The sequence below is a fragment of the Acipenser ruthenus genome, unplaced genomic scaffold (assembly GCF_902713425.1).
Source record: "Acipenser ruthenus unplaced genomic scaffold, fAciRut3.2 maternal haplotype, whole genome shotgun sequence".
Taxonomy (NCBI): Eukaryota; Metazoa; Chordata; class Actinopteri; order Acipenseriformes; family Acipenseridae; genus Acipenser; species Acipenser ruthenus.
This window is the reverse complement of record NW_026707663.1, coordinates 1-22,833: the sequence shown is the minus strand read 5'-3', so window position 1 is coordinate 22,833 and position 22,833 is coordinate 1. Positions and strand designations below refer to the sequence as shown.

The 22,833-nt window shown below is 37.6% G+C and overlaps 2 protein-coding genes across 2 annotated transcripts; both read right to left on the bottom strand.

Moving 5' to 3' along the window:
- Window positions 1–8,619: 8,619 nt before the first annotated feature.
- On the bottom strand, window positions 8,620–10,117 carry LOC131728012 (beta-2-syntrophin-like). The gene has a single exon (XM_059019228.1). It carries the CDS (start codon window positions 9,913–9,915, stop codon window positions 8,965–8,967), a length of 951 nt encoding a protein of 316 aa, XP_058875211.1. The 5' UTR covers window positions 9,916–10,117; the 3' UTR covers window positions 8,620–8,964.
- A 2,774-nt stretch (window positions 10,118–12,891) lies between these two features.
- LOC131728011 (protein spire homolog 2-like) lies at window positions 12,892–22,022 on the bottom strand. The gene is made up of 7 exons (XM_059019226.1): window positions 20,813–22,022; window positions 19,950–20,089; window positions 18,747–18,884; window positions 17,078–17,145; window positions 15,794–15,821; window positions 15,240–15,337; window positions 12,892–14,409 (listed from the first exon to the last, which is right to left on the bottom strand). Exons 1-7 carry the CDS (start codon window positions 20,997–20,999, stop codon window positions 14,196–14,198), a joined length of 873 nt encoding a protein of 290 aa, XP_058875209.1. The 5' UTR covers window positions 21,000–22,022; the 3' UTR covers window positions 12,892–14,195.
- Between the last annotated feature and the right edge of the window lie 811 nt (window positions 22,023–22,833).

Genomic DNA, 22,833 nt, shown 5'->3' with positions numbered 1-22,833 from the left:
TAATGAAATACATTTGAATTTAGATGTGGCGTTTTCTTAAATACCAGTAGATTGGTAAGTGCTGTCACAGACTACAGTAAGGAACAGTTTGTTCCAGTAATGCTTCTATCACTACTTTTCTCAATGTGTCTGCTGCTGAACAGTCCAATGACGGTTTTGTGTTTGATTGTATTTTGAGTCTTGATACCCTTGACACTCTCAAGAGCTTTCTATTATTGTCATACAGAACACTTATCGTTTGTTCCCCTCTTGTAAGGAAGCATAATGAGGAGGGCTGAAAAGTGCATTAGAGCTTCCAAAAAGATACAGTACATTCAAATATTTGAAATGCATTTGTGGACAAGTATAAGTATAGCCTAATAATAAAAAAGATCTTGTAAGTTAAGCCTCAAAACAGATTTTATCAGTAATGAATTAACTGACGTCTAAAATCTAAACTCATTCTACAGTGTACGTTTTTGTAATGTCATTTGATGGGGTACAAGGTTATATTTAACTTTTAAGACATGTATCGCCTGTAAAACATTATATTTAGAGGCATTGGCCTGTATTTTCTACCATGGGCAACTCACAAACAAATTGCTTATTCAAGGTAAATGAATGAAGTGTCATCCCAATTAAGTCAGTGAGTGGTTTCAATTGAAATAAAATCTTTATTAAAGCCTTTGAATTGTGTTTATTAATTCATTTATTTAAAAAGTATGCATGCCTTCATGCTTTCATTTATCTAACTTTAAATCAATAGGTAAGAGGATAATGAGACCCTAATCAAATGACACTACCACTGTTTCTAAAGCCCCTTTCACACTGGCATGCTCTGCCTGGGTCGGAACCTACCCAAAGCAAGACCCGGTATCATGCGGTTTGGCTACACGACTTCACACTGCTTTTGATAAAGCAGGGTTGACCTGGGTGACAGACGCAAGTAAACAATACCCGTATCAATGCCCCGGAAGCAGCTTGTTATAGACCTTCCGTCCAAGCTTCTCTGGATTGAACCGTCGGCCCAAATGTTGATTAGAGCAAATGTTTCTTCATCCGTACTGTAACCTGGCTCCTGGTGTGTCTCAAGCAACACAAATATGGCTGAACAGAATAAACAGAAATGTTCCTCGCGGAAGTGAAACCTTCACACAGGTGTAGCTGTTTGTTATTTCGTCATGCATTTTGTCTCGCTCAACCTGGGTCAAAGCGTGTCAACCCACATCCTGAGGTGGGTTGCTGGGACCCATGTTAACCTGGTTTCACACTATGCAGGATTGTGACCCAGGTAGCCAGAACCCGGGTCCGGGTAGAAGTGCCAGTGTGAAAGGGGCTTTAGCTTCAATTTCAATTTCTCGTCTGCATAGTATACTGTATTTATTAACTAAGAAGGATTTGCAATGTACGTTAATGCAGGCACAGTGCCAAGAGACACTGCTGAGTAAAGCACCCATATAAAATGTCTAACTAAAGCAATAACCAAGCTCTTACAGCAGCACATACTGGATAGCTGAACAACTTGCCTCTTGGTCAGCAGGTATTCACCATTGTCATCAGTGTAAGCTAAAAGGACAACATTTGCAACTATATAAATTAGGTTAGTTTTCGTCAGATTTGTACCTGGGATCCCAGTGAGTCAAACCCCCATCATTACAATCTGCATATTGGATGGGGGTTACAGGGGTAGGTACTGTACAGTACTTGTGAGACCCATTCTTATTACTTTTTAAAACAGCTGTTTACTCTTCCCCATGCGGGAAACACATTACACAGTTCAATACGGACTTGGTCCACTTCATATGCATCAGTATATCTATATATCTTGCTATCAGGAACTTCCATCACGATTCCTGAAAGAACTAGATCTGAATTGGCATTGGCAGGATCTTGGTTTCTCAAGGTCTAAGGAGACAAGCCCTGTTCCTGTTTCTGGGGTTCTGGGCTGTCAAGATCAGCACACACTTTTCATAAATGCGGCATATTGAATAAATGTGCCTCACGGCTCAATCTGACTACATGGAAATCTCATTTATTTAGTGTTTATACCTAGGTTATTCTAAATCACTAATTTATTAAACTACTGTACGGATCTCATAGGATTTAAATATGTCCCAAAACAAAAAATGAAACCACACAAAAGCTTCACTGTGAGGATATTTTTTGTAGGACACAATTCTTTGTAGGAATAAGCAAAACCACATCCATTACTGCTGCAAAGTGAAACCACTCAATTGAATACAATACAGTCTTAATCGCTCCAGAATCTTAAAAAGACTAAATGGTTTAAACGACTTCCATTACCATCTGTATAGAAAGCTTGCTAATTGGTTATAATACAGGATAATAGGATTGCAGGGGAACTAGGGACATCTCATGAATGATTCACAAGTGTACTAGAAAGGGTTGCGTTTATTCATTTAAAATGTATTTTACCAGGTGAAATCGATGTAGTTAACCCACAAGGATGTCCGAGTGTACTAATACTGTACAGGACTTCCCCTGGGATGAGTTTGCAAGGTGTTTCAATTGCTCTGAAGGGATAAGTGGCCATTCCTTAATGATTCCGGCCTTCTTTCAGGAAGTATTGAAGTGGAGAAATCTCTCTGTTCTCCACAGTGGCTACAAAGTCACTTTTGAGACTGTTCCTCAAGAAACATCAGTAATTTATGCAATCTTGGATATATCTAAAACCAAGCACACAATATCAGCCCAATATCAAAGACTTTCAGCAGACATATTTAGCTTTTAATGTGTACTATGTATTGTTTTTACAACTCACTTGGATACATTTCCATTATTTATTTGTATGTAAAATGTTATGGGTTGTTTTTTTTTTTGTTTTTTTTACATACCTGTACAGCAACAAAAATACATTCTATCAGCTTAGAATAACTGTCAAAAAGTTAAAAACAAACCTATTTACAAAGCACTGCCATTCCCCAAATACTAAATATTGTAGGATTGAATTAAACTTTGGTTAAAATTTGTAATTAGATAAGGCTATTGTAATGGAGGAATTTCAAAAAGACTTCACAAAACATTGAGTCTGAAGAACACACTTCTCCAAGCTCCAACCAGCTAACCTGTCGGAGGTGATGGCCTTGTACTAACTCTGCACTGCCTTGTAAAAAATAACAGATTACCGTACAGTAACTTGAAATGAGTTTGGATAGCTGGCTGACACACTTTGCAGCTGGTAAGACTGAGACCTATTCAGCGAATGTAAGTGCACAACAGGAAAGGTTAAGGAAATTATTTTGATAGTTACAACCGCTTCAACAGAAGACATTTCTCCACAAAAAGGAAGGAATTCAATGAGAAAATATAAATTCTCAGTTTATAATATATTCAACCTGCTGATAAGCTGGTATGTCTGGAGAGAACACTCACCGTCATGCAAAAACATTGGAATATGTTGAAGGAAGGCTTTTGCGAGTGATATCTGCTATGCAAAGCTAAAAGGTAAAAAGTGTGTATTTGTATTCATTAGCAGAACTATCTCAGCCAACACACAACTGTACTGTGGGCCAGTGCGTTCGTATGCCTTTGCATATCTCTTCTACACAGGCCTGCATTTCATTCTTGTAGGAGGCAAATCAAATTTACCAGCAGTGTTGTAGGCTTTGCTGCAAAAGATGGAAAGTATAAAGAATGATACAGACATGCGTCACTTACAACACACATAAATATGATGTGGGTGGTAGTGGGCCAATTTCACAGCTACTTTGTTCTTCAGACCCAGCATCATGGAAAGTGGAAATGTCTGGGTCCTCCAGCATAAAGCAATGTAGTCTTGGAGCATGCTGTAAGTGTAGTAATGTGTAACTTGCCATCAGATGTAACTCTTCTGTGATTATGACACTGACCTGCTGCTGACAGCAAGGCAATAACAGCAAAAGATCAAGGCTCATTAGCTAATTGGTGTCAAAGTAACGCCATTCTGGACTCCATCACTACCAAATAGAGTGGCTGCCTCTTGTGACATTTTTCCCATTTCTGTCCTCAACTTTCCAGTCATTAACATTTCATTAAACCCTATTTTTGTCAATCCCAAATTAAGCATGTCGAGTCTCTGTTGATAACAAATTATTTGTCATAAATGCCAAGAATAACTACCTAACAGTTAATGTCAATCACTCAGAATCCATAAAACAGCTTCTACATATGTTCTCACTTTTTAAAACCCACATCAACAACGAATAAATAGGCAAATGTAAACACTGTTTTGTGCTTTGTTGGTGCTGGGCACTATATAGTTAACTCATTGTGCTGGTTTTAATGTAGCTAGTGAAGAATTAGGGTTAGGGTATAAATAGGTGTAATAAAATGCATGCTGAACAAAAAAAGTTTAAAAAAGAAAGGGAGAGAAAATTCCTATGCACCCTACATGTGTAGGCAATCAAAGTAATAAACTTAGACTTGCATAACTCTAGGTTTTATTTGAGCTATTTCTGTAGACATCCATTCCCCATTAGGTCGTCTGTATAAAGTGAGTAAATCAGTTTTGGATGAATGGGGATAAATGAGCTAAATGCTAAAATGCTGACAGGGTACTTGATATCTTACTTTTCAAAAACTAAAAAAATGCTATCTCTCATTTAAAGAATGCTCAATAAAACATGACACACCAAGTGTGGTTCCATTTTTAGACTTCCTCAAAGAAATACAGCAATGCTTTCTATATGTAGGTTGTCACATGAAAAATCAGTTCAAAATGTGGTCAACTGGTCACTGGTTTCTTTAATTTAAAGTACTTGTGCTTTAGAACTAGCTCCATTTAAACTGAATGCAAATCAGCCCTTAACAGAGACTTAGTGTGTAACCTCAGCTAGGATGGGCTTGGTAAACAAAGGTAAATGAAATGAGATTAGGGTAAATGGGTTGTGTGATTTGTTTACTAGCAGGTGAGTGTACTTTTTTATTTCAGTGTCCGAAACTCTTCATGTTGAGAAGCATCTGTTTGAGGCTTGGATGGTTTTAGTCCAGTTTTTAAATGGACAGGAGTCAACACTGTAAAGTCTAGCTGTAATCACAGCCTACTACATGTAAAGCAACATCGGATAGTCCAAGATTCATGTTAATCAGGGTCTGTGAAACCAGCTACTAAGGTATACTTTTAACATTTACATTTTCTGAATATTTTGATATCCAACTTTTTCTACAATATTCCTCCATAACTATTAAACTCTCAAGTAAGACTTCTAGTCAGAATGTTTGTCAACGTTCGCTTAGATAATTATTTACCTGGCTAACTCCTTTTCTGCTTCTGAAAAGACTCCTATTGGTTGCATTTCTAAGTGGTTTCTATCTATATACAGGAGAGAGAGAGAGAGAGAGAGAGAGAGAGAGAGAGAGAGAGAGAGAGAGAGAGAGAGAGAGAGAGAGAGAGAAGATGTCGTCAAAAGTTTGCATGCCCCAATGTGTGGAAATATACAGCTTGGTGAATGTTCAAATGCTCAGCTGAATCAGCAGAAGATGCTCTCTCATCACCCTGGTGCATTACAGCTTGGGTCCCCCGCTGCTCCTTTCAAATGACCTTGGTGTAATATAATTTCTGCATCACTGTCCATCCTCCTTCTCTTTTTTTTTACTCCAAATCATCATTAGCACAGATTTTTTCAGAACGGAAAAATGCTTCTGATAAACAATTCAGTCTAATTTTATTTTTCTTATTAGTTATATGATTGTTGCTGGTATTTTTCCTTTTAGAAAAAGCACAGAAATAAAGATTCAGAGTACAAATATAATGCAGTTATTTTGAAGTCCATTTTGATCATTTAAAAAAAAAAACATTTTATGATTGTGAATTTAATATATTCAAAAGTAAAAATGTCTGTACAAAAATTAGTTATGTGACTATCCATGGTCAGTATTCGTGGATAGATATTAACCCCAATAACCTTAAAGACTGGGGGAGGGATACTTATTGCTACTTAGAGCAGCAGTGTGGAGTAGTGGTTAGGGCTCTGAACTCTTGTCCAGAGGGTCGTGGGTTCAATCCCAGGTGGGGGACCCTGCTGCTGTACCCTTGAGCAAGGTACTTAACCTAGAATGCTCCAGTAAAAACCCAACTGTATAAATGGGTAATTGTATGAAAAATAATGTAATTGTATGTAAAAATAATGTGATATCTTGTAACAATTGTAAGTCATGCTGGATAAGAGTGTCTGCTAAGAAATAAATAATAATAATATTGCCCATTTACTTCACCTGTATTTTTGCAATGCTGGTGACAGTCAAAACTGATTACACATTACCAGTCGTGTGTGGCTTCCCCATTATCCCCATTTTGAAGTGTAAAGGCATTGCAACCCCCCACCCCTGGGTATGATATCAAAATTGTTCATATATATGGAGAACTGCTAATACAATTGTCATTAAACTTGGCATTCACATTATTTAGCTAAAGTTATTGACAATATCAGATTCTGGGGATAAAGGGAGGTTGCTGTCTGTTCGTACATCTGCACATCACACATGTTTACATACATCTGTAGAAATGCTTATTAAATTGCGATTAAATATGTCATAGCTTTTATTCTTTTTATATACTGTTCTGTACATGCTGTTGATATACTGTATGTTATTAACTTTATCTTCATACTGATGGCTCTAACTTTGAATTTACAGCTGCGCCGTGTTCCTGACACACGTTTTAATCTGTCATTACTTTTTTATGTTCAGCACATCTCTCAGGCTACTGTGTTTAGTTATGTAATTTTGCTCAGTTGCAGCACAGTGTTATGATGCAATACTGCTGAACCTGCAGTTTCAGCAGCCCAGGCCTCTGTCTGCTGATCCGCTGTGATCCCTCTTGTGTGGTTCAAAGGGACACTGACAGAAAAAAAGCTGGAACTGGTCCATATGTTTAACACCTTATATGTTTGACTTTCAAAACTTTCTTTTTAATGAATGCCCAGACTAGTACCAAACCTATTATATCTTTATATCAGATTTGACACTGAAATGTGGAAAAGCATTAGAACATTTTGGCAAAGTCGCCAGCAGACTTTGGTAGTTATTGCAAGTGTATAGCTAAAACAATGGTTACATCAGGCATTGCATTAAGGCTTCAGTTTCCATTACCTTGCATTCTTTGTTATTCAATTAAACTTTAATGTCTTTTGTAAACCAATTCCCGATACACCTATGGAATTTACTATAAGCTCATTTTAGGCAGGTATTAAAGTGTACTAAAAATGTGGATATTTCAGTTCTTTATTTAATGGGTAAAGAACACCTGAAATGGTGGAGGCTGCATTGTTCTTCACTGCTCATTCATTTACTATTCCCCAAATATCTCCACACAGACAGTGCCCCAGACAAATGAAATCATTAACAACCAACCTATCCCTACAAGGTCGTTCTAATGCCACATTACTCTGTTCTGACTATCAAGTTTTCATTATATAACCAAAGTTAATTGTTGTTGCATCAAATCTCTTACAGCACTGGGACTCTTTCTTCTTCAGGCCAGAAGGCTTCTTGGTCAGGTTAACATTCATTTACATAAAACTGGGGCTACTCCAATGCCCTGCTTTTTGAAGCGTTATGCAGTTATGTACTAAACCTGTGACCACAGATTTCATTAGAGGCTGCAGCACAAATTAGATTATCCCAGATTCCTATTGAGTGTAAAAACATTTAAGAAAAGCCCACAGTATTTTGTTGAAGATGAGAACGATTCAGTTGCTCCAGGTTAAACTGGCACAACCCAAATCAAGGCATGAAATCAGCCAGGCACAGATCACATGCTTATCCTGGCAAATAGGCCTCAACTTTTATCCGATTGCCACCATTCTGTAAATTGTATAGGAACTGGTATTACAAATCACACTGCATGAAATATATAAATAAGGGTAGATGGGTAGATGGGTAGATGAAGAAACAGTTCCTCACATAAGGACTGGTTCTCTCACCCCATTAGTTAAGCACAGCTTCCATCATTTTCTAGCAGATGGACATTTCACAGATTCTGACAGCCTGTTGTAAAAAAAGACAAACAAACAACAGCGAAATTCCTGGCAAAGATTTGTGAGACAGCGAACACTGGATTACACAGAATTAAACTACACTGCCTGGAGATACCATGTTATATTCAATGCAGAATGCAGTACAGTGAGGAATAAGCATTTCACAACTGAAACTAGATAAGTGCATAATGATATGATCTTATAGCGCTTGCATTTTACACATAGGAGTGACTAGTGGTTTCTTTTCACCAGTACAAATTCTACTGCCAGTAATTATCTAAAGTATGTGATGTGAAGACAACATCAAAGAAACCACAGCCTCTAATCAAATATAGATATTTACTTCTCTCAAAATGTTTGTGAAATTGAGACTCCTGCGCATCTTGTAAAATGTACTGCTTTAATAAAAGTAAAAACCGCGCACTTGAGCACCTGACAGCCACTAACTAAAATCAATGCGAGGCAGATCTGAAGCACGAGAAGTACAAGCAAAGACGCACAACTGTTTTCACCATGCTCTAAAATATATAAGAGCTGAAGCCAATCGTCTACATTATTTGCATTTGCACTATGAATTATTATAACTTTTAGTACAAAAGGAAATACTATGCCCTTAGCGGACAGCTTGAAAGAAGCACGTAACATGTTAGGGTCATCTGCGTTTCTAGGAAATTGCGAGACGATAAAATGAAACCAAGACAAACAAGTAAAACACAAAAAGTACAAACCTGCGTTTATCAGATGTATGCCACATTTGATGAACATGAACAAACGATTTGGTATCAGTCCTGTACATTTAGCATGATAGTACGGCTACATATATGAACGGCACATGTCCATAAGGAATATTGCACACTTCATAGTTACAATTTTCTCCAGCCTGTAACTTTACATAGCACGATCACATGAACAGATTAATTCCGTAGACTACTCTAACAAAGTTTAAAATAAACACATTTAAAATGCAATAGTAAAACGTACACTGACATGTGTCTTCGTGTATCCTAAGTTACTCCTGTAAATATTTGAGATTTTCTTGGTAGACTTTGATTATGTAACCATCTTGTAACAGAACTTTTGACAGCACTGTTGCAACTATTGTGATCAGATAACCTGCACCTTTTTCTCTATATTGTTGTTTTTTTTCCTTTATATTTAGTAGGCTATCGTACGGAGTATTACTTTTCTGCAAAACTATTTTAATCACCAGGCCTGGATAAATCCCCAGAATATGCTGCATTGACTCACCTTCTAGTGTAACTTCTTTGCCGGCCTTTTTCAGTGCCTGGACTGCTTGATCGTGAGTTGCTTCACGGAGGTCGTTGCCGTTGACAGACAGAATGGCATCCCCGACCCGAAGAGCCCGACTGTGGTCCGCGGCGAGTCCGGGGAAAATCTTGGAAATGAGGATAGGCATACGGTTCTCCTGTCCCCCCTTGATACTGATACCAAGCCCACCAGACTCCTGTTTCAGTACTCGAACCTTTCTTACCATCTCAGAACCACCACTTTCTAAACTTATATTAGGTTCCCCAGACCTCACTGGTCCTGCGCTACTAAAACTAGAGCCAGGGATACCTAAATCAGAAACCGTCCCGTTGTCATGGGGAACCCGGCCCGAACCAGGGCTGTTGACCCCGGAGCTGGTATCAGTTTGACCTCGGTTTGTCCCACCATTGCCAGGGCTCCCAGTTCGCCTAAGCGCACTGTGATTCGAATTCTGGTTGTAGGATCGGTTCGAGTTGCCAGCTGCCGTCCCTGGTTCGGTTCCGTTTGTCACCCCATTCCACGCCCCGGGCAGATGGCTAATATTATATTCCATAGCACCTCCATGCCCTGGTTCAGCATCAGCTGTGAGGGTGAGTGTTTCCCGGGTGAGTTCTGCCAATACCCGAATCCAGCGGTCCCGGAGCAAAAGTTCAAGAAGTCCATTCTTATCAGCCCTTGTCCAAACAGCCATGTTGTTTGCAATTTAAACTACATTCATAATTTTTTTTAAATTTTTTTTTTTAAAGCACTTGGTTAAAGCGACACACCTACACACCTTTAAACTCAACAGAAAAACTGTAGCAAAGGAAACCAGTATTAGAAATACTTATTTGTTCATAAAGGGAGCAGCAATGAGAGAAAAAAAACTTAGGGGCAGGGTGGTTGGGAAACCAATCGCTGCGACGTCGACGTATTATTATTCATTAGGAGGACGGGTTTCTAGGAGTAGTGTTTTTGAAAATTGACAAGTGGGTGTGGAGATATATATATATATTATATATATTATATATATATATTATATATATTATATATATATATATATATATATATATATATATATATATATATATATATATATATATATATATATATAATGTGTGTTGGGCGCTTACAGACATGTACATTGCTGGACATAGCCAGGCTTGGCCTCAATTTTACTGTCCCTTCCCTAAACCAATAGCAATGTTCCTGTTGATTTATGATCACTCCTAGACGTCAAAAGGGGCGAATAATGTATTATCGACTCCCAGAATCGTTCAATAGTTGTTATGTTTAAGTAAGACTATAATTTTAAAAGTATTTTTGAAGGAAAAAAACAAACAAACAAACAAAAAAACACTTTCCTAAGAAATGTTTGAGGAATTTTGCTGCAATAGTGTAGTTAATAGACAATGGATGCCCTCTAGCGGTTTAGTTGGGATAAACAGTAGACGAGACCTAAACCGTATAATTGTGTTCCCGAATGTACATTAGAATGTATTTAAGTGAATGAGCAAAAACTGAAGGAAAACTAGTGTTGGAGTAGCCACCCACAGTACGAATTAATAGTAAAGCACACAATAGGTAAAATCATAAGGAAGGTACAGTATAATGGAAGGCGATTTCAATTTGAAAATAAAGATCAAATACTGCTAAATAAAGCAATACAGTACAGTTTAAAAAAAACAAACAAAACAAAAAAAAAACACACACAATCACAGAACCAATATCAATATACTGCAAAAAATGATGCGCCTATTATGTATATTTGAATAGGGTTGAAATCGAATTCTAGTAAATGGAATAGCCATGAGTATGGTAATACAAAATTCCAGTTCTCTAATTTGACACAATTTTAATATCCACAAAGGAGCACTAGACCACTAACCAAGACTGACCCTCCTTTGGGAAGACATCCATGGTATTTCTTAAACAGAATAGCTCCCCGGATGGCAATTTTAAAAATAAACCTCTTCATGGTATACTACACACATTGCTAGTAATCCACGGGCCTGTAGGTATTGAACCAAACTCACAATCATGCACATCAATTAGGAATGTCCTCACGATCCTCAGACCAGGCAGGTATCAGATGTGGGCTGCGTGAAAGTCAAGCATGCAAACAGAGCGTGTTCTTAACCCTTGTACGGTACAGAATATAATTTACTTTGCTATAAATGTGCTTCTTTCAAAATCTGCATGTCAGATCCACATAAGATACTAGAAATGTATTGAATTATTCAACTAGCTCACTCCTTTAAATAGTAGGCTGGTTGTGGTTTCAAATAATTTATATATAGTTTAAATTTGTTTTTCTTTTTTCTAAAGACTAAGAAAACTACACTATATCAGATCTACAGCCAGACTACAACTACTAATAACAAAAATAACGCATAATACATTATCTTCTGTGAAGAACTACCATTTGGCTATATAATTCCAAAGTCGGACAAAATATTGTACTGTACACAAGACATGAAGGAATTTAGAATGGGTCTGATTTCTGGGACCTACCATTTTAGTGATACATTTCAAGAGCACATTTCTTATGTAGGTGTTTTTAGAACTGGGGACATGAAAATGTCGACTTTAAAAGGAATGCTAAAGACATATTTTATTAACATTACCAACATTATTAAGAGATAAGAGGTCATATTTAAAGTGTTTATTCCAGTCTTTAATTAACCCGTTTTGAAAAACACCTGTTAATTTTAGACCCAAACTACTAAGTTATATATTTCAAGTCCTCTTAAGCACTCTCAATGTATTTTGTTTCTTATTTAACACAAATATGATTTTTTTTCTCCTATTACAAAATAGTTAAACAATGGAGGAAAACCTATGAAAATAATGCCCTAGGAATTCTATTTTTAAGCCTGGGTTATTACTTTAAATGCATTTCCAGTGTATGATTTATAATGGAAATCCCAACACCCATTTAAATGGATACAGAGACAAGGGTATGTAACTAGTTATAAACTTCCTTCTCCTTTGACCTAAAATGCATCACTTAAGATTAATCAGATCTCAGCTTGGTTTCAACTCTAACCCGAGTCCTCAGCCCAGTTGTCAGAACAATACAAACTTTCAAAATCGCTGCAGTTATTATATTGGTTTAGATTTGAGAGATAGCTGCAGACCTGTCAGTTTCAATATAATCCCTGGTCTGCCATCCTGCTCTACAAATCAGATCTCAAAACAGAAAAGGGATCCCCCCACACATGAGGTTCCCCCCACACGTGAGAGGTTAACAAAATTTAAGGATCTTGATAGGGCAATACTAAACATCGGCAAGACTGAAAGGCACAGACTAATCCCAAGCCTTACAGAAATGAGTTGTGGAGATAGGATGAGGGAACAATCTATTTAGCCTAGAAGAAAGGATTGGGGGGGGGGTTGAAGTTTTTAAAAATAGGTGTTGAAAAGTAAAGCCTCGGCAATACTCTGGACATGAACTGTTCTCCGTTTTATCTTGTGCAAAGTTGAAAAATGTTAATTGTGTATATTAATATACAAATATACAAATATACAGGTCTTTGTGTGTGCGTGCTCCTACCAAAAAAAGTTAGCGTACAGCCTTGTAGGATACTCCCAATAACCATTATGTATTATCCTGAGCGGGATAATAAATGAACCTGTTTAAATCTTTGCATGCCATAGCAACTGACAGCATGCATTATGCACAACACACTACAGCACAGTTTTATTGCAGTTTCATTTTATTCCGTGTTAAGATGATCCTTTTGCTGTTGGCACCATTTTAATACAGCTAACTGGAGAATCAAAGCCAGGTAGCTTTCCCTATCGTCACAAATCTAGCATACAATGTTTTCTCATGAGAACAAATGTAGGGTAACATGACAAACACAAACCAAGTATAAAAAAAAAACCAAAAAAAAAAAAAAACAACCACACAACACACAACATAAACTCTCCAGAGCAGCAGGACATAAAAACAAGTTAAACTTTTTTTTTAAAATTAACTGGGAAGCAATCTTAATGAAAGACCGCACTGGTAGCTTCAGTAGGTCTAGGTTATTATTGCCATTATGAAAATCCATCTTGGCTCTTCATGCTGTAGTAGCCTTGTTGTAATTCTGCAACCACAGAACTCAATGGTTGGAAATGCAACCATTCATGTGTAACTACCCTGTTGAGTTACGTTATTAAAATGAAAACATTCCCATGCTATCAATTAAAGACCAGCTACTGGGTGGATAACATGTCTCAATACAAGGTCTGGATTGCAGAATTCCAATGCAAATACTGTACATCATATTTGTTTACTGAGGGATAAAAAAAAAATGGTACTCCTCATATATACACATAAAAGACAAACAGTAGTCTTCTGCTTTACACTTTAGGAGGTGCATTTTCTTTCATTCTGCAGCAGCAGCAGCAGCAATAGCAATACATGTGTTGTTTTTTATATACATACAAATCTTTCATCAGGAATTACTGTACATCTCAAGCCACATCCATGGTGGTTATGATGGAAGTCCTGATGAACTATAACGCTTAGATAAAGAATATTTCGCTAGTTCTCAGTGTGGACAACATAGAAAGGTTAGTGTCTTTTTTCAAGTTTCTGGAGTTTCATAATCCCATCCCAACACCTTTCCTGAATCACTGCCTTGCATGTTCCCTTTTTTTAAATCCAAGCTGCACTTGTTGAGGCAAGGCAGAATGTTGCTGTCCACTCCAATACAGAAGGCATATTTCAGATGTAGTTGTGGATCACATTCATTAAATACTTTTACAATGATTTTGTGATTTGCAAAGCCAATGGCAACACACTCCGTGGGTTTGCAAGGCCATACCTGGCCGACTGTACAGCTGTTCTTTCAGACAAGATGCTGAGGAATGTGCTTCAGGAGAGAACCGGAAGGAGAAGCTATCACAGGCAATACTGCATTATTTAGAACATGCCGGTAAAGGAACATTATGCTTTTTCAGTTCGGAGATGGCTGAATTAAGTCCCGAAAAAGGAGTTTATTTATACTTTGCAGACCTGCCAACAGGGACACGCAGGGATTGGGCTTTTCTGGGTGTGGTGTTCAGAATGTCCAAACTCTTCCGGCTCGAGGTGATGACATCACCGACAAACTTGGTGCACTCAGTGCAGATATCCTTCAGACTGCAGCCGTTGGCATAGAGATGAGGGAACTCCTCTTCAACCGACCGGCAGCTCAGACTCCTTAGAGACCTGGGATGTGGAAAACAGCAGCCATAACAAGTATATCCTTCCAAGGTCAATCATCTAGCCATGCTCAGTGGATTGATACTCTATACAATGTTACACAAACGAGTGGCAAAACCACATACTTTAAATGAATGCCCCCCCCCAACCCGCCCCTACAGTAAATCCTCTCCTTGCAATTTGGCTTTTACTGGGAACTATGAAGGCCGTTTGGTGAATAGTAGGATTTCACTGTATACTAAAATCAGTTTTTTAAAACTGTTCAAGATGTGCATCTGTTTTAATAGGCTATGATAACATACTGCAGCCATTTCATTTTTTAGAAGGAGATCTGCATTTTTGACAGCTAGATTGTGTTTGGCTTTACATTGAGTGTGTAAGAATAATGGATTTGGCTTTCCTTACAAGAGCCTCGCAAATATAAACCAATTACAACATTAGGCCAACAGGTTAAAATACTCACTGTACATGTACTGTATATAAATCAGTGCAGTACAGTATATTGTCTTTCTAGACTATACATGTAGCTCTGTGGGTCTGGTAATAAATTTATCATGAGGTGCTTTTTTTTTTTTTAATCTAGGGCTTTAACGCAATTTTCTTCCAGCCCAGGTATCAGATGCTGCAATTGCCATCTTGTAAGCGGTATGAAAGAAATGCAGTTTAATGTGATTACGATCCCAGTTAAAACAAAACCCAGCAACCAGGAACTAGAGAAGGTTTATTTAGGGGTCATCCAAAATGATCATTCAATACAGCAAACACACAGAGCAGTAATGCAGTATATAGCACGCTTAGGCTGTGCATCCCAAAGCGCAGTGTACTAAATGGCTTACTGATAGACATCATGCTTCTTGGAGTGACGGCCTCCAGTGCTCTCAAAACCCATGGCATAAACAGGTATGTGTGCCAGCTTCTTTGAAGGGATCTTCATCTACAGAGCAATAAAACAAAATAACTACAGTAATACTACCAATGGGGGCTTAATACAAATAGATTATACAATCATCTACATTTGGGTTCTAGAATAGAAAACAGGAAAAATACAGGGGGGATAATTCATAATAAACATTTCTAAGTGAATATTACTGCACATAATTCCTTTAATGCACCTCCACTAATCCTTATTCAACATATAAAATAAATGTATTTGTACCTTTTTGTTCCTATCCTGTTTCAACTGAAACTCTGGTTTCATCTCCCATAAATTCCTAATCCATATCTCGTGTATGCAAATGGAATTGTATACAGTAGATGTTACTTGATAGTTGTAACATGATTTGGAATAAAACAAGGCTATTTATGCAAAAGAAATGATGCCCACACAGATTATATTTTATCTAAAAATGGGTGATTGTGCCCCAATCCCTTGATAAACTGAAGTTCTTACCTTTACACTGCATGATCCACACACATTTCTGTAGGAAAATAAAACAGTTAGATACAGAGGTGTGTAGGCGAATGCTGCCCCACATTGAGATCCAGTTGTCTTAAAAAGAGCACTTGCTTTTCAGGAATACTTTGCATGATCACATCAGGAAAATACACATGTACACTAATCTACTACCCCTCTGGCTAGGTCACCCTGCTAAAAAATGTAAATGGAATAACACACAAGGCTTGACACTAGAGGGCACACAAAGGACAATCCAGGGCCATCAGCAGTGTGTTGCACAATTAATTAGTACTGTATAGTACTTATATTCCTTAGGATTGCAGTAATACCCAGACTAAAACCCGTTCCAGTATGCTGTTATTCAACAATTTCAAAACATAAGACTCTCCACTCCAAAACATTTGAAGACCCCTTAATTTAAAATGTGGGTTTGTATAAACCCTGGGTATGGAATTGGAACATTCGGAAACTACAGGTCTTAAAAAAAAAAAAAAAAAAAAAAACACTTGGCAATGTAATCTCATGAAAATTGTGCTACCTCTGTTACTTTGAAACAGGTGGACACTTGTTTTGTTGGCCCATTTAGAAGCCCAGTATCCTCCTCATAGTCTTCATTAACAAACCAACAAGGCCAAAATAAATCCAAAAGTAGTTCCCCACGTCATATATACTGATAACTTGTGCTAAGACAAAGTGTAGCGAGTATAACAAATGCTTCTCAGAATACAGGTAAAAAGGGAAGCGTTGACAGGTGTATAAACTGACAGACAGACGCCAGATTGACAAACTCAGATTACAAGCAACATACAGTTTGCATCTCAAGTAGGGCAAGGACAAAGGGGCCACACCCTCTTCAGGCTTGTTCTTGCTACGTCTGCCAAGGGATGCGGTGCAGGTGCCAGCACACCCGTATGCATGTCAAACATTTTATCAAGGAGAATCAAGAGACATTATTTATTGTTACTGCATGTATCAGAAACTGGAGGCGCCTTCTGTATGTTTTGACATGTATCTGGGGAACCCCTTTTCCATTTTCGACCTACAGCCAGTGCATCTGTTCCCATTGCTATGTATATATTGTATCATTTTTCACTTGCCACAAGTTTGTTTATGATGAGGGTTTCACAGAATTGCTTGTCTGTCCTATGTGCATGATGCAGATTCATTTTCTACAGAACCAGGTATGTATGTTGTCATAATACATTTGTATTATTTTAATACACTAGAAGCAAATAAATTAATGCAACTGCTATGATAAACATTTCAACAGGTACAAACCTTTTGCAGAAGAGGCAACTCGACGGCCATGAAAACAATGGGAACTTCACTCGACAGCAGCAACAAACCTGTGTGTGTTTCAAAAGTGAGAGTTAAAATGCTACTGGAGGGCAAACATTGTGTAAGTTATACTGTACATATAACAAGTCAAAAAGGTCAATGCTTTATTCAACATGTATACCTTCAGTACCTCTGGTACACAGCAGATTACATTTTGGTCAGTAACACCTACAATGAAACAAAAGGTGCCTAATGTACCATCCATGACTTTATAAAAGTGGGGACCCTCCGAGGCATTTCATTCTAAATTAAGTTTAGAAAGAGAGAAACCTGTACAATCCAGCTTGGACAGGATTAGACAGAGTGTGCTGAATTACAGAGTTACTGTAATGCAGTAGGTCACTGCATATGGGAACACCTCTTTAGGGAACAACCTTGTGGTGAAACAATGTTCCCATTGTAAATGCTCTGCCTAAAGGAACTTCACTTAAAAGAACACCTTTTTGGCACCAATAGCGATTCGCTGCTAACCGATTCAAAACTTACACAGCAGTGTTTTGTAACATGATAACCCATCATCATCAAACTCAAATGGTTTATACAATCTTTTCAAAACTGACTTGTCATCGCGAGAGTAATCTAGTGCGGTGCTGTGTTAATTCAGAAATTGCTATTAGAGCCGCTGCTGCATTTTTACTGTATGTAAAGGTGCTTGGTTTTCAGTTTATTAAATGTTAATTTATTATTATAGTTTAACATATGCTTGTCTATTGCTTTTCTCGTACTTATTCTGTTAATATGTTGATGCACGTGCAAAATATGAAATCAACAAATACAAATGTATTTACTACTTATCGTGATTGGACTTGGCATATTGTGTCCGGTGGTCAACTCTGTCTCAAAGAACACTTTGCTTGCTTCCCGATGGGTATTCTTAGTCAGAGACTACTGTAAAACTAATACTGTACCTAAAATAAGGTAAAATGACCAAACTATTTAAATGCTATATATATATATATATATATATATATATATATATATATATATATATATATATATAACATTACTTTGCATACACCGCATAATAAACAATGCCTCAACAAACTCTTCATCTGTTATTAGCCCTGTTTAAACCATTCCTATAGAAAGAGGTGTATTATACCTGTGTTATGTTTAACTAGGCATCTTATTTTCAAAATGTTTGAAACCGTTTGCCTAGTGGTTTTGAATTTTTAATTTACTGTAGCTCTTTTTATGATTGTTTTGTTAAACGTTGAGCTTTTTTGATAAGCACACATTTTCTTTAAAGGAGCTAGCTCCTTGTGTGTCTGTTTAAACATTTTATTTGCTATTCAACTGCACAATTTAGAATGCAACCAGCAGGATATGCGAGTCTATATACACAACGTTTTGCTTTTGTTTTTTACACTAGTTTAAAAATTTATAAAAGAAAAAAAAAAATAAGATGGTATGGATTAGACAGGTTTTGCTATAGTTGATTTGATCTTATTAAATCAATTTTACTATAACTTAAAACAATACAGGGCATTAAATAAATCATGTTATAACAAACTCTTGAGGACAACAGAATAAAGATGGGATTTCAGATAATGGAGTGAGTAGGTCAGAGGGGCCGAACGGGTCAATATATAGCAGCCTGTTTGTTCACCTTTCCCTTCTTCAGGTTATTGCACAGCTCCCGGTCCTGAAGGAACTTTTCCATTTCAGCTTTCACCAACACCTTGCGCACGGTGATCACCTCCTCTATGGTCAGAGCAAGACTCTCCACAGGATGGCTGAACTCTTCCTGGAGAGAGAAAACAGCTTTGAATCAGAACTCAGGAAAGAATCTAATTTCCAAGAACCACATCTCGCTCACTCTTGCCTTACTTCTTGAAGGCAGGTGCCCAGACTACACTCAAGGGTTCTAATTTTATAATCCAAATACTGCCGTCCTAAACCCAGAAACCTGCTCCACTGCAGACCACCAGAATCAAACTCTTCTCCTGGTCTACATAGTTAGTATGTTCTACTTACTATCATATTGATCCTCTGACCAGATCCCAAAGTACTTTGGTTAACGGGTACTGTGTAATTAAATGACACATTCACACACAATTTGGTCCCAGATGACAGACAGTTTGATCAGATTAGTTATTGGTCTTTTTAAATCAAAACCAAATCAGGAAACTTTAATACCTTTATTACACTGTGTGTGGTCACGTTTTGAAAAACACATTTGAACATGGCAATCAAGTGCCTTCAACGCATGCTAATTGCACATTATGTCAATTGACTGAAGTTAGCAGGAAATATGGTGTCAAATGTCACAGGTTTGCTGAAAAATATAAATTAACAATTGTACAATCTCCTGCTCAAGCAAAAGACAATGCGGTTTTGACCCCAGATTCTGATACTCCACATAGGCCCATCCAAACTTGTCCGGTAAACTGATTAATCTCAAAACTTTGTCAAATTGGGTCTTAAAGGATCCAAGTGATTCTGCCTCAACATGGCTAGGTAGCCCATTCCATACCCTCACCACTCTGTGTGAAGTGTCTCCTTCCCTCTGTCCTGTCTACCTCCACTTCATTTCCAACTGTGTCCTCTGGTCCTGGTTTCTGTACTGTGCTTAAAGTATTGGTTAGGGTTAACTATGTAAACTCCTTTTAATATTTTAGACTTCAAATCACGCTCCCCTCCCCAATTCTTTTTTCCAGGCTAAATGTTCAGTGTTACTTAGCCTATCTTTGTAGCTCAATCCTTTAAGACCTGGGATTGGTCTGGTTGCTCTTTTTTGAACTCTGTTCCTTTGGTACTGTGGTGACCAGAACTGTACAGGTCAATGATGGAACACAAAAACATTACCCACCATCCACTGGTTCGTGGAGCTGTGTTTGGACAAAGAGCTGCCGTCTCTCTCTGACCTCTCCTCCACTGAGCTAAGTGAGCCTCTCCCAGGGGAGAACGCCACTGACCTCTTGGCTGCCAGACCCCCAGCAGGGGAAGAAGCTGTCAACACACAAAACATACAGCCGCTCCCTTAGAAATGCTGACTGAGTGGAACAGGGAAGTTCATTTGGCAGATGTGAATTAATCAAATGTGTGCTCGGTATGCATGAACAGTGGCATACCAGTATTAACTGAAAGTGAAACAATAATAGAATTATGGAAAGGAAATTCAGACCTTTCACATATTTCTACAGATTATTTTGCTACTTGAGCATTCAACTACATCACAATGGTTACTGGTTGTTTTTTTCCCTTGAACTCCAATCTCAAGCTTGCTTTTGGAACCTCCGACATACTGTTTTCTCCATAAGCCAAATTATTAGTCTATAGTATATATCATATTCCAACCTGGACAACAAAGGTGATGCAAATATCAGAAGGAATTTAATAGTTGTCTTCATATTGCTTCCAAACACCCGTTTGCATGATGTGTAGCTTGCAAGCCATAAAACGCAAGACCTACAGTACATAAGAACTTGCAATGCAATCAACATTTTTAAAAATTAGCTCTGTCGACTATTTCAATGATGAAAAGATTGTTGGAGCTTAATATAAATCCAATGGTGTTTTGGTGGGGGTTGACTTATTTGCATCATATACAATAAAATAGAGGTCTGTGTTTTCAGCTGAAGCATTTAAATCCGGTCACTGCACCAGCTCTACGGAGGGATGAGCTCTCAGAGCATGAATACAAGCAAGGAGCAGTGGAGAGCACAGACTGACCCCTATAGTGAATCGCATCCCTGGATGAGAGGCCCACACTTCCAGAGCGCGGCCGCTCCCCTCTCCCAGCAAAGTGTGCCGACGCAGACTGTGACTGTGCCATCTCGCTCTGCAGCTGGACCAGGTCTCGCTCAGAGAAGGAGTGGTTGCGCTTCAGAGGCACCGGCGAACTCTCCACCCTCTTCATGTCCCCATTCGGAGACTCTTCTTCCTGGAACACAGTGAAGAAAATGAACACACACTTGGACCCGTCTCAAAACTCTGCGTCTCAGCTACTCCAGCAAGGATGGGGAAAACATTATTATGTTAGAGGATGGATACAGTGAGAACCATACGTTACAAATCACTAGTAATAATGTATTCCAGATCCAATTCCCATTCACTCAATACAAAAACACACTTATCGTAGCAAAATTGTCTTTTCTCTAATCAACTTCCCCATTTGGAGACATCAATGTATCCCTTATCACGATGATGAATGTCTTGTGGTCATTTGCAGGTAATTTATTTTAATGAATGTAGAACTTCATGTAATATTCTGTGAAACATCTGCATATTCAAATTGTGCTTCCTGGTAACTAACCACTTCCTGTGCTGCAGGTGAAGTATTCGGATTGCAGCAAGACTGCTGGGAGCAACTGCTTAGTTCTTACATGAGGTAGTAAATAAAACAGATTGATATTTAAGAAGTAAAGCAGTAACAGACTTCCTGGAAGGCCAGGCAAGCAAACTGAAAACTATTTAACCCCCATCATATTTTAAAGTTTGCTATGACATGCATTTCTTTCAAAACTAAACATCTGAAATCTATGTAGTTAATGCAAGTGGAAAATGGGGAAGATTTATAGAATTATTTTGTTAGCTACAACTAATTGAATATTTTTTTTCATAAACAAATCCTAATCCCATTGTCTCCATGTAAAGAGGTGACACTCCTCCAATCCAGGCGTAATAGAATTACTTCCACACCAAGCTGGGTGGGGTGTCAGATCTACAGGTCCACAATATGGTTCTGAAATGGCAGAGTTGCTCGGCTGTTATCTTGTTAATTTAATTCCCACTGCCAGGCAGTTTCACTCATGAAAATGCATGACACTTATTTAAAATTAGCCGTGCTGTGCTGTTGCCAAAATCCAATTAAAAACGACCTCCCCTTTGAAATAGCCAGCTGCACTGTGTAGAATGGATCACCATCACAACCTGCATACTCCACCAAGCCACTGCAAAAATACATTATCCATGGATTTAAGCTGTAAGTAATAATAGCAACAAAACATCTCAGAAGATTTATATTTATATATATATATATATATATATATATATATATATAAATAAATATCTTCTGAGATGTTTTGTTATATATAAATTGTTGAACAATATATATATATATATATATATATATATATATATATATATATATATATATATAAATATATATATATATATATATATATATATATATATATATATATATATATATATCTGTAAATATATATATATATATATATATATATTATATCTGTAAATATATATATATCTGTAAATAAAAAGTGTTCAGATTTAGGACAGGGGTAGGAGACTCTTTACTCGTGTGGCTCATTGGTGATCTTTAGTGTCAACTTGATAAAGTTTTGATTGAGACAGACATACTAACCATCTATTTGGAACCTGGGTCTATATTTATCATTCATGCGCACGCAAGCATTCCCTTCTAAACCATGCGTCGGCACATTCAAACAGAAAGCATGTAATTTATCAACACAGAGGTCTGCGTGAGAATGTTCGTAGACTCACACACACTCTGGATAGTTTCCTTGTGTTAGAATGATGGTCCTGCAAGAGAAGATCAAACTCCTATTAAACATCGGCTAAAGACGCGCAAGGAGTGCAATATTAAAATAACAACACTCATTGGGGTTATGTTATTGATGCAAGAATTGCTGAAATTGCGACTGATTGCAGTTATGCCAAATATGCTATTATTAATATTGTTATTAATATTTAGGCAGTAGTATGATCTA